Source organism: Saccopteryx bilineata, chromosome 6 (assembly GCF_036850765.1).
Source record: "Saccopteryx bilineata isolate mSacBil1 chromosome 6, mSacBil1_pri_phased_curated, whole genome shotgun sequence".
NCBI lineage: Eukaryota > Metazoa > Chordata > Mammalia > Chiroptera > Emballonuridae > Saccopteryx > Saccopteryx bilineata.
The window spans coordinates 162,490,113-162,501,982 of NC_089495.1; the positions used below are offsets into that span (position 1 = coordinate 162,490,113).

General features: G+C 54.1%; 1 protein-coding gene across 1 annotated transcript; it reads left to right on the forward strand.

Moving 5' to 3' along the window:
• Positions 1-63: 63 nt before the first annotated feature.
• OTOP3 (otopetrin 3) lies at positions 64-11,467 on the forward strand. The gene is made up of 7 exons (XM_066236438.1): positions 64-314; positions 4,753-5,169; positions 5,257-5,393; positions 6,023-6,081; positions 6,361-6,479; positions 8,554-9,404; positions 10,728-11,467. Exons 1-7 carry the CDS (start codon positions 296-298, stop codon positions 10,896-10,898), a joined length of 1,773 nt encoding a protein of 590 aa, XP_066092535.1. The 5' UTR covers positions 64-295; the 3' UTR covers positions 10,899-11,467.
• The last annotated feature ends 403 nt before the right edge of the window (positions 11,468-11,870 follow it).

The window sequence follows — 11,870 nt, forward strand, 5'->3', positions numbered from 1 at the left end:
CCGCCGGCGGGTCCCTTGACCCTAAGCCCCACGCCTGCACCGCCTCCAGCCCCGCCCGCCCGTCCAGCCGCCTCGCTATTGGCTTCTCTCTCTGGGCCCGAGCCCCCGGCGGGGTAATTAACGAAGGATTAATGACATCCCCAAAGTCAACAGAAAAATCGATGGACCGCGGAGCCCAAGTGGCGGCTGCGCAGTCCCGCTAGGGGAAGGAGTTGGAGGCACCGGTCCGGGCGCTGGGGCCTCACCGGGACGGACTGTCGGTGCTGCATCTGCAGTCGGTGGTCAGCCGGTTGCGATGCCTGCCCAGGCCTCAGGTAAGGCTCTCCGGCAGCGCCTTTCTGTCCAGGCGGGAGTGCCCTTGGACCTTGGGCTGGACATTCCTGGCAAGCCCATCTTGACACTCACACCTACTCCTCCTTCTGGGGTTCAGGGACTCCGGGCTGCAGGGATTGAAGCGGGAGGACAGGATGACTGGGGGAGGGGGGGAGCCAATCACTGACGACTCCAGCGCCGGCTCTGCTCCCTGCCCCAACTCGGTCTCCGCGCCCCACCTCCTTTCCACGGATGGTTGCGCACAGCCGAAAAGGGGCCGGGAAGCCAGGAAGAAGAGAAAAACCTGGACTGCCAGGAAAAGGGGGTGTGGGGTTGGGCTGCCTGGGCGCCGGGTCTGAGGCATATGAATAGCGCTGCCCCAGCCCGCAGTCCCCCGAATGGCTCGGAAAGAAATCCCGAGGCTCCCGCCAGCGCTCAGCGACCTCCTACGGAGCTGGCGCGGCCCTACTGGCCCGGCGCCGCGCCCCGACGGCTCCGCGGCTTTCATCACCTGTCTCGAATCGTGACCACAAACCAGTTGTGCAGGCCCTCCCTTGGACTGGCGTCGCGCCCAAGGGCGTGCCGGAGGGTGGCGGTTTTCTCCTTGTCAATTCCCGAAGCTCTTGCCCTCTTTCTGCGACCCCTGTAGGTCGCCCTGCCTCAAGGCCCACCGAACCTGCCACTTCGAGGGCTCCCTCTAGCGACTCTTGGAAGGTTGAAGCCCTCGGCTGGGGGCGGAGACGGTAAATTGAAAACCCTAGGGAGAGGACCCAGAACCTTGTCGACCAGTGTCCCCTCCAGGCTTGTCGCGCAAGCGAAAACTGCCCCTGAAATTCACCAGTAATCCCGACTCTTCCAGCTTCCCTAGGATTTTTAAAGAACTGGAAGGAAATGCTCAAATCGCTAACGCTGAGAGCTTTCTGTGTGCCAGACACCGATCTACATTCATTTACATAAATTAAATCATTAAATTTTGATAAAACCCCTGTGACATAGGGATTAGGCACTAACCCCTTCATTTATTCGTTCAAAAAATTGTTATTGAACATCTACTATATACCAGGTACTATTTCATCTTTGTAATCTGCTTTGCCATTGGGGAGACCGAACCACAGTCTAAGTAGCTTGTCCAAGATCACACAGGTAGTAGGGGTCAGAATCTGAGCTCTCAATCGTTAGGCTGCCCTGCCTTGGGAAGATGTGGGGGGGAGATTCTGGGAAAGGTGAGATGGAGCAGTCAGGGTTGGGAGAAAAGGGTCAGGGAGGTGTCCCCATGAGCCCCAAGCTTGCTCAACCTGGGCGGGGGACACTAGGAGGAAAGATAAAGATCTTCTGGAAAGTCTCAGCTGGCCAAGATGGAAGAGGTTTAAAGGGGGGTCTCTGTCCATGTCTCCAGTGCTGAAATGTCCCCAGAAAATGCCGACAGCTGGCAAACACTGGTTGAGTGTCATGCTGTGCCAAGTTTGGGGGCTCCAAATTAAGCAGGACCTGGTCTCTGCCCTGGAGGAGCTCCTGGCCTCGAGGGGAGCCAGTCACACCCACCGCGCCTCACCAGACAGTGCACACCCACTCTCATAGATGCTTGGGCAGAGAGAGAAGGCTTCCCAGGACAGATCCTGAGGTGGATGGTGAGAATGGGTGAGAGCCATGGTGGAGGGGAGCAGGTGAGGCAGGAAGCACGGAGGGCTCCAGGAGTGATGGTGGGAGGCAGGGACCCACATAAGAAATGTGGAGCCCTCTGGCTGGGCCTGGATGGGTGGGGGGGATGGGTGCTTGGAGTGTGACGAGGAGGCTGGACAAGAAGAGGGCAGAGGGGAGCAAGGATGACAGAGGAAACCAGGAACTGGGGAGAAAACCATGTAGAATCTTTGAAAGTGGACCAAGTTTAATTATTCTGTGTGCCCCAGAAGAAAAGAGTAGACATACAAATATCAAGTAGGTTGTACGTGGAAGAAGGGGGGACATTTTAGAGCCACATGAGATGAGGGTCTGATGATGGTCACATAGTGAGAAAGGCTGAAGCTTCTAAAGCTCAGAATTCAAAGGCAGAGACAGAGCAAAGACTAGCTAGATAAAATAGAGCATAAGAGGTGCTGCTCCAGAAACAGGCATGGGGCTCAGGGGGGGCCCCAGGGGGAGCACCTACTCCAGTTTTGGCATGCGGGTCCAACAGGGGTTGCTTACGGGAGGCGGGGCTCTTCTGAGTCCTGAAGGACAAGCTGCGGTCAGCTAAAAAGCAAGAGGTGAGCATGATGGGCAGAGGGTGGAGTGTGGGCAGACAGGGAGATGAGCGAAGACAGGGGCATTCTGGAAGTGTAATAGGATGGTACGGCCCATGGGCAAGGGAGTCTGAAGACAGTGCTGGAGATGTAAGTCAAGGCCAGACCAGGAAGCGACAGCAGCTACCCTGCCTTGGGCACTCTGTGTGTTACTGTGTTGTTTCATTTTGAGGGGGCATGCTAGGCAGTTTGGATTTTATATTGAGGGCAATTAGGTGCCTGTGCAGGGCTCACCGTTGGGGAGAGGCATGGTGGGCAGGGAGATAAGTCTAGGACAATGAGGAGGGGGTCCTGGACTAGGGCAATGGTTGAGCTCAAGAAATATCTAAGAGCAATTCTGGGGCTGGAATGGACAGGCTTGGGGCCTGAGAGGAGGGCTGGTGAGGAAAGAGATAAAGAGGATGCCTAGTCGCCTGCTGAAATACGTGGGGATGGAATGCCACTCGGTGAGAGAGTGAACTTAGGAGGCAGGCTTCCTGCAGCCTGGAAATGGGGACACTCTGAATCCTGAGCCCAGGGCCCCAGGGGTGTGAGGCGAGTGGCAGGACCAGAGGAGAGCACCTGGGATGGCAGAGGGTGAGGAGGCAGCCCCCAGGTCAGCCCAGGAGAACCTTTCCCTCTGGGACAGCACCCAGCACCAGCAGGGCACCCCTCCCAGTGCAGCTCAGTTCCACAAGGAATGAGCACCTACGGGTCCGCAGGAGGAGTGTGCTGACTCCAGGCCAAGGCCCTGAGCTGTGGGTATGGGCTGACCTAGATCTGGGTCCAAGAAATGAATGACAAAGAGGTTGGTCTGAGTGAAAGTTTGGGGACAGTGAGGAAGTAGCAAGAGACGTTCAGGGAAAGAGAAGGGTCATGGATGATGTTTTCCATGTTGTGCTGAGAATTTACGGAGTTAGGGAAAGGTGGTGCAGATGGAAGTCCGTTCTGTCAAGGTCAAGGTCAAGGGCATGGCGTTCATGCTGATTCCAACCTGCCCCGTGCTTGTGGCAGACATTGCAAATCAACCCCAGGAGGTTTCCCCTAAGCCTTCAAAATCAATTTTAATTACCTAAGTGATGTGGGGTTTTTTTTTTTTTATTTATTTCTGAAGCTGGAAACCGGGAGAGACAGTCAGACAGACTCCCGCATGCGCCCGACCGGGATCCACCCGGCACGCCCACCAGGGGCGACGCTCTGCTCACCAGGGGGCGATACTCTGCCCCTCCAGGACCTCGCTCTGCCACGACCAGAGCCACTCCAGCGCCTGAGGCAGCGGCCAAGGAGCCATCCCTAGCACCCGGGCCAACTTTGCTCCAATGGAGCCTTGGCTGCGGGAGAGGAAGAGAGAGACAGAGAGGAAGGAGGGGGTGGGGGTGGAGAAGCAAATGGGCGCTTCTCCTATGTGCCCTGGCCGGGAATCAAACCCGGGTCCCACGCACGCCAAGCCGATGCTCTACCGCTGAGCCAACCAGCCAGGGCTGATGTGGGGGTTTTTTTTTTAAAACTAAAACATGAAGCCACTGCCACTCTTTTCTTCCCCAGAATAAAACTTATTGCAAATCTTGTGAGTACCTTCTAGACATTTTCAAAACATATACCCATCTGTATCCGTTATTACTTCAGATGACAGCATTCTTCCCCACCAAGCCCACACTTAGCCTCAGAATCCCTCTCAACACAATGGTCTATGCAACAATGACTTACTAATCAGAGCCAGAAAGAGAGAGGACACTTGCTCTTTCACTCAGTAGTGAAATTCCTCCCAGAAGTCAGCAGAATGCAGGATGCCTTTTGGTGGCAAAAAGTCACCAAGCGGGAAACTGCCCAGTGGCCAGGCACTATGCACATGCCCCTGGCTCCCTTGACAGATGTTATTATTACATCTTGAGATCAGGCACTGAGTCAGAAAGGGGGCATGAGCGTAGGGTGGGAGGAGGTGGTCCTCAAGCCAGTCAAAATAATCTGTTAATGTGGAACACAGAAGGCTTCCATCTCCCCAGTCTGTTTGAACCTCCCCTGGTCCTGTAAGGTAGATAGGCAGGTGCTGTTATTTCCAATGTTCTGACGAGAGAGGTTGTATACTTTGTTTGGCCCTAGATCACATAGTAGTTGAGGTCAGGGATGGAACTGAGTCCAGGATAGCCCTGGCAGCCAATCAAGACTCTCCCTCCCTTCCCAGCTCCTGCTGAGGCTCCACAGGTGGCCTCTGTAGAAGCACAGGAGACTGGACCAGCCCTAGCCAAGGAGAACGTAGTGGACACGGGGGCCGAGGAGACAGGGGCCCCTGTCTCGCTCAGGCAGAAGTCCTGGCTGGTGCGGCATTTATCCCTGTTACTGAGGCGGGACAGGCAGGCCCAGAAGGCTGGGCAGCTCTTCTCAGGGCTTCTGGCCCTCAACGTCGTGTTCCTGGGAGGCGCCTTCATCTGCAGCATGATCTTCAACAACGTGGCCGTCACGCTGGGTGACGTGTGGATCCTGCTGGCTGTGCTGAAGGCCCTGTCCATCCTCTGGCTAGTCTACTATGTGGCGGGCACCACCCGCCGGCCACATGCCGTGCTCTACCAGGACCCTCATGCGGGACCCATTTGGGTACGGGGTGAGTACGGGGCCTCTGGGTAGACAGAAAGGATGGGGAGGGAGGGCCCATTCTAGGGAGGTGCCAATGGCTGCCTGGCCCGACCAGGCTCCCTGCTGCTCTTTGGCAGCTGCACCATCTTCCTCAACGTCTTTCGCGTGGGCTACGATGTGAGCCACATCCACTGCAAGTCGCAGCTGGAACTCATCTTCCCTTCCATTGAGACTGTCTTCATCGGCGTCCAGGTAACAGGCCTTTCTCATCCCCATGTCAACAGGGAAACACTCTCCCTACCCAAGCCAGGTGCACACACACCCAATGTGTGTGTGTATGCCTGGAAACAGCCTCATGGGCAAATACCTACATGGCCCAGAGTATGCACACACACCAGAGCCCCCACAGATGCCTGCCTATATGTACCCATGCCACGCACACCTACATACACTGTAGCATCACGCACGTCACTGAAATGCAGAACCCTGTAAATACATCTGCCTGCGTCTGCTTGTATGTACTCAATCACAGAGTCACTCTTAATAATAAATATCCAGTTCCCTCCCGACTTCCTGTTCTCACCCAGCATTGTTTCATTTGTATCATCTGTTTTATTTCCCCAATAAATACACATCACCTGAGAGGTAGGCATTTTAGTCCCCTTTTAGAGCTGAGGGAGACTGAGGCTCAGAGATATCATGCCACTGGCCCAAAACCACACAGTAAGGAAATGGTGGAGCCAAGATTCCAGCCCAGGTTTCTTTAATGTGTCTTCCATGGAAAATACACACAGTAGCTGGAGCATATACCCCACGGTCCCACCCCCACCATCCACAAGCCCAGGCTCAAGGCCCTGGGCTCAAGGCCCTGTCTCTTTCAGACCTGGGTGCTCTGGAAACACTGTAAGGACTGTATTCAGGTCCATACCAACTTCACTAGGTAAGATGGGGTGCCTTCTCTCCCTCCAACAGCTCCTGGAGCTCCCTGTCCCCACCTAGTGCCCACCCCCTATGGCTTCCTTGGACAGGGTGGTCCTGGGGCTAGGGGTTAACCTGGGAATGGTCCCAGGTGGCCCCTGGGGCTGCTGCTTCTCAAGTCCCAATGCCAGATGGGACTTGGCTTTGGGAGACAGTGGCTATCCCAAATGCAGTGATGGTAAAGTTTGGACACCCGAGGAGTGGGCCAGGCTGTGTGGGCAGAGTGTGGCATCTCCTCCAGGTGTGGACTGATGCTGACCCTGGCCACAAATCTACTGATGTGGGTTTTGGCTGTCACCAATGACTCCATGCACCGCGAGATCGAGGCGGAGCTCAATGCCCTCATGGAAAAGTTCTCAGGTACAGAGAAGACCATGCCCTTCCACCCTCAATGTGCATGCAAATGCGCGCGCACACACACACACACACACACACACACACACACACACACACCACTCCCTCAAGCGGGTGAGGCTCAGTGAATCTATAGAACAAACTCCAGTGGCTGGATCATGACTAAACAGAAAACAGACATTTGCCAATAGTACACACTGCCCCCCTTTTGTGCCTGCTCCCTCGGGTGCTGGCGCCCTGCGGCCCTGCTCCAGGCACCCATCTAGCTGTCAGCAAGCTAGCCACTTACCCCGGCTGAGCTTTTCATTGATAGGTTCAGGTATGCACCTCACCCCTGAGATTTACATTTTACTTGCAAGAAACTAAAAAGCCTTCAGGGCTGAAAGGAATGTCTTCCTGATACAACTGTGGGTGCCTGGCCATATCAGAAGGAACAGAGAATTCTGGGGAGAAAGACTCCTCTCATTGTTCCATGTGCCCAATCCCCACCTGTACGGTCTGCCCCTCAGAGGCTATGTCCCCTAAACCTACATGGGTGTATCACTGTCTGTGGGATTCAGCCACACCTGTATTAGACAGCCATACTATCTAAGGTGGTATCTCTAAGGTGGTATTACCGTACTGACCTGTGTGCAGGCACGCCTTCCCAGCACACCTGTGCACTTACACACCTGCTGTGTGAGTAACGGCACACCTGCACACTGGCCAGATTCTTTTTTTTTTTAATTTTATTTATTCATTTTTAGAGAGGGAGAGAGAGAGAGAGAAAGACAGAGAGAGAGAAGGGGGGAGGAGCTGGAAGCATCAACTCCCATATGTGCCTTGACCAGGCAAGCCCAGGGTTTCGAACCGGCGACCTCAGCATTTCCAGGTCGACGCTTTATCCACTGCGCCACCACAGGTCAGGCTGGCCAGATTCTTTATACCCTGGATACATCTCTCAGGGGAGCTGTGCAGAGGATTTGTTGCAAGCAACACAGTAGATTGTTTTGTTTTGTTTTGTTTTTAGATTATTTTATTGTTCAAAAATTCAAACATAGAGATGAGTAGAACAAGATATTTTATCACCCAGGTGCAATAATTAATATTTTCCCATATTTATTTTTATTGATTGATTTTAAAGAGACAGAAAAGGGGGGGCATTCATTTTTCTTGTTCCTCTTAGTTGTACACTCATTTCATTTCCTGTATGTGCCCTGACTGGGGACCAAACCTAAACCTTGGTGTTTCAGGATGATGCTCTAACCAACTGAGCTAACCAGCCAGGGCCCGTGTTTATTTTTTTGTTGAAGTACTTACATAACTGAGATTATGGCATTTTATCTTAAAGCATTTTCATGTGTATCTCCTTAAAATAAGCATATTCTGCTATACTACAACAATGCTATTATATTTTCTAACAAAATTCCTTAACATCATCCCCATCCTCTATATCAATCTATACTAGCTTTTCCAATTAGCCTGTGAACATCTTTTATGTTAGTTTGTTCAAACATGCAATGCATTTGTTGTTCGGTCTCTTTTTTCCTAATGACATTGAGATCTGTCAAGTTGCTTCCTAGTGGTGGCATTTGACTTGTTCTGCCTATTTTTCTAGATACTGGAGGCATAGACTAAAGTGTTGATTAGGTTCAAACTAAACACTGTTGGTTCCAGCATCCCACAGGTGAGGCTGTGTGCCTCGCGGAGCACCTCCTCGCCAGGCAGGATGCCTGGTTGCCCCACAGTGCATGCTGCTGAGGATGCAGGGGTAGCAGCCAGATCCTCCCATTATAATGCTACAGGTTTCCCCTGGTGCCCAAAAAGTGACCTGTAGAGTGACATTTGGTACCAAAGACATCATCCATCAAATGCTTTGCATAAGCTTGACACCCGAAGTCTGAAATTCCTTTGTAAAGGAATGACCAACCTGTGATTTCTGATTTCTCTCTCTGGGCCTCAGTTTCCTTCCATACCTGTGAAATGGGTGGCGGGGTCCCTTTCACCTGTGGCACAGTCCAGGGGGTGAATGAGACTGATTTGTGCAGCTGGTTTTCTCAGAGCCAGGCCCACCTGAGTGTCTCTCCCTACCCCCTCCCAGGCAATGACAGCAACACCTGCTTGTGCCTCAACACCACAGTGTGCGAGGTCTTCCAGAAGGGCTACCTGATGCTCTACCCCTTCAGCACTGAGTACTGCCTTATTTGCTGTGCTGTGCTCTTTGTCATGTGGAAGAACGTGGGTCGCCGGCTGGCACCCCATGCAAGCACCCACCCTGGCACCCTGCCCTTCCGCCTGCACGGGGCCTTCTTTGGGCCACTGCTGGGCCTGCTGGTGCTGGTGGCAGGCGTGTGTGTCTTCGTGATCTTCCAGATCGAAGCTGGTGGACCAACTATAGCACGCCAGTACTTCACCCTCTACTATGCCTTCTATGCAGCCGTACTACCCGCCATGAGCCTGGCATGCCTGGCGGGCACGGCCATCCATGGGCTGGAGGAGCGAGAGCTGGACACACTCAAGAACCCCACCCGCAGCCTGGATGTGGTGCTGCTCATGGGGGCGGCTCTGGGACAGATGGGCATCGCCTACTTCTCCATTGTGGCCATTGTGGCCACTCGCCCCCATGAGCTGCTCAACCGCCTCATCCTGGCCTACTCGCTGCTGCTCATCCTGCAGCACATTGCCCAGAACCTCTTCATCATTGAGGGCCTGCACCGGCGCCCACTCTGGGAGGCAGCTCCCGAGGGCGAGGGCACGGAGGGCAAGCAGGAAGCTGAGCCACACCACAGGGGCTCCCCGCTGGGCCAGGGCCTGCGGCGGGCCTCCCTGCTGGAGCTGGGCCAGGGCCTGCGGCGGGCCTCACGGGCGTACATCCACTCCTACAGTCACCTCAACTGGAAGCGGCTGGCACTCAAGGAGATCTCGCTCTTCCTCATCCTCTGCAACATCACGGTCAGTGATAACCGGGAGGCACAGGGGCAGAGCTGGCCAGGTAGCCCCAGAAATCCTCACTCAGGAAGGGATGGTTCAAGGGGCATTCACTGCACACTGACTGTCCCAATAGTAATTGGCTTGTCGCTTTGATTGTCAAGGACATGTGCCTCTTTCCAACTAGCTCTGTGATGCTTGAGAGCAGAGCGTCCCCCAGCTCCCTGCAGAGTAACTGGCATGAATGAATGAGCGTGCCAAGCACAGATACAGACGGATAAGATTTTTGCCCTCGGGATGCTTCCTGTCTGATTGGGGAGACACCGAGGGAACAACTGGGGAATTACCAAATAATTAATCATCTACTTAATTCAAAGGAAGAGATTAGAAAGTGTCTAGTTTTCTTTTTTTTTTTAATTTTTTTTCAAGATTTTATTTATTCATTAGAGAGAGGGGAGAGAGAGAGAGAAGGGGGAGGAGCAGGAAGCATCAACTCCCATATGTGCCTTGACCAGGCAAGCCCAGGGTTTTGAACCGGCAACCTCAGTGTTTCCAGGTTGACGCTTTATCCACTGCGCCACCACAGGTCAGGCCAGAAAGTGTCTAGTTTTCTGAAGAACTTTTAGTGGAAGAACACATGTTGACAAGGTTTGCTCGTCCCAGGTCTTCCCCTCCAGGCAATAGTTCGGCCTCTTGTGAGCTGTCAGAGTAACTCCACACAGCAGGCATGGCTGCTGTCCCTGGTTCACAGATGCAGAAACTGAGGCTTCAGTCGTTTAACCTGACATAGTCCCACAGCCTAAGCGGCAGTGCTGGGACAACTCAGGCCTGCTTGAGCTCACGTTGGTAATGACGGTGCTGGAAACACATCTCAGATGTTGAAATCCCTCGTCTATAAAGAATAAGTAATGAGTTGGCCCTAAAGTGCAGTAGAACCTCAGGGGAGGAGGTGTTGGCCTGAGTGGCCAAGGAAGGATTCGTGAAAGTTTGATCGAGGCCTTGAGACATGGGTAGAATTTGGACAGAAGGTGGGGCCAGGGGGGAGAGGGCAGAGACTAGCAGAAGAATGAAGCTGGAGAAGAAGATGGTTGAGATCAAAGCAGGGGGCACTCCACTTGACAGAGCAGGTTATACCCTGGGTGGTGGAATCCATCCAGAATTCAGGCTAGTAAGCCAAGGAGGTGGCGGTGCTCTGGGTGAGCGGGGATATGGAGGGAGAAGGGCTGGCTCTGAAGGCCCAGCGGGGAGGGATATGCTGGAGGAGCCATGGTTCTGGGGCCCGCCTCCTCTGCACTGAGGGCCTGGGAGCACCTCTCCTCTATTCAACACCCTGCTTCTCCTCCCCAGCTGTGGATGATGCCTGCGTTTGGCACACACCCTGAGTTCGAGAATGGACTGGAGAAGGACTTCTATGGCTACCGGACGTGGTTCACCATCGTCAACTTTGGCTTGCCTCTGGGGGTCTTCTACCGCATGCACTCTGTGGGGGGACTGGTGGAGGTCTACTTGGGGGCCTGAGGCTGCCCGGGGAACACACCCCCGGCAGAACCCCAAAGTGCCAAGGCTGGAAAAATATAACCCAGAGTCTCTGAGCAAACATCCAATTCCAGGGGGGCTTAGGGCAGCCTGGATTCCCAAAGACTCCCCTTCCCCAGAGCCTCTCCAAGGGGGGTGGGTGAGGGAGAGTGGGTTACTGTTCACAGCCCAAGGCCAAGGGCAAACCTGAATACTGAGTTTCTAATGCCCATACCAAGGACTGGGCAAATGCTTGCCCTTGCTCACCACCACATCAATACAGCCCAGGTTATACACAGGAAGCCCCGACAGCTATTCTGGGAGGGCCAGCCCTAAATGACTGAGTCTGCAGAGCTTGGAAAGGGGTGCCCTTCCCAGCCTGGCTTCTGGGGTCTGCCTCCTTCTGGGAGGAGCGGGCATGGTCCAGCTCAGCCCAGGGCATCGCGGAAGCTAGCAGCTAGGCAGGCAGCCCTGCCTGTCTCTCCCCACACAGCCTAATGAGCTCATTAATTAGCTGCCAGGCAGGGTTTGACAGCTCTCTCCCACTGCTATAAACTCTGTTTGATTGATTACATTCGGGCTTTGTGGCATTTGTTCCCAGGAACAGAGCTGCCACTCCAGGTATGGTGGGAAGGGACTGTCCTGGGCAGGGCTGTGGGGCTGGGACACTTCTGTGTATGAGCCAAGAGGCATCTAAACCATTTCTTGTCTATCCATGGGAGGAGGTGGAAAGAGAAAGGCCAAGGCTCTCAAATTCCCACACCTTCATCAGCACATCCTCTCTGATACAGAGCCTCAGGTGACTTTCTGGAGCTAGCTCACCATGGGGGTTATCACCTCTGGCTCCTGGTCCCCAGGCCTGCTTGACCCTCTGAGCCATCAGGCAGAAAGGGTAGATATGACAGCCCATTCATCTTCCTGAGCCCAATGCAAACATCAGGCTGAGCCTGGGGTGAAGCCCGGGGTAAGGCCCAG

Bases quoted from the DNA above. Each gene is read 5' to 3' on its own strand.
- OTOP3 (XM_066236438.1), top strand. The intron at 5,170-5,256 runs GTGAGTACGGGG...TGGCCCGACCAG, and splicing joins GGGACCCATTTGGGTACGGG to GCTCCCTGCTGCTCTTTGGC. The intron at 6,480-8,553 runs GTACAGAGAAGA...ACCCCCTCCCAG, and splicing joins CCTCATGGAAAAGTTCTCAG to GCAATGACAGCAACACCTGC.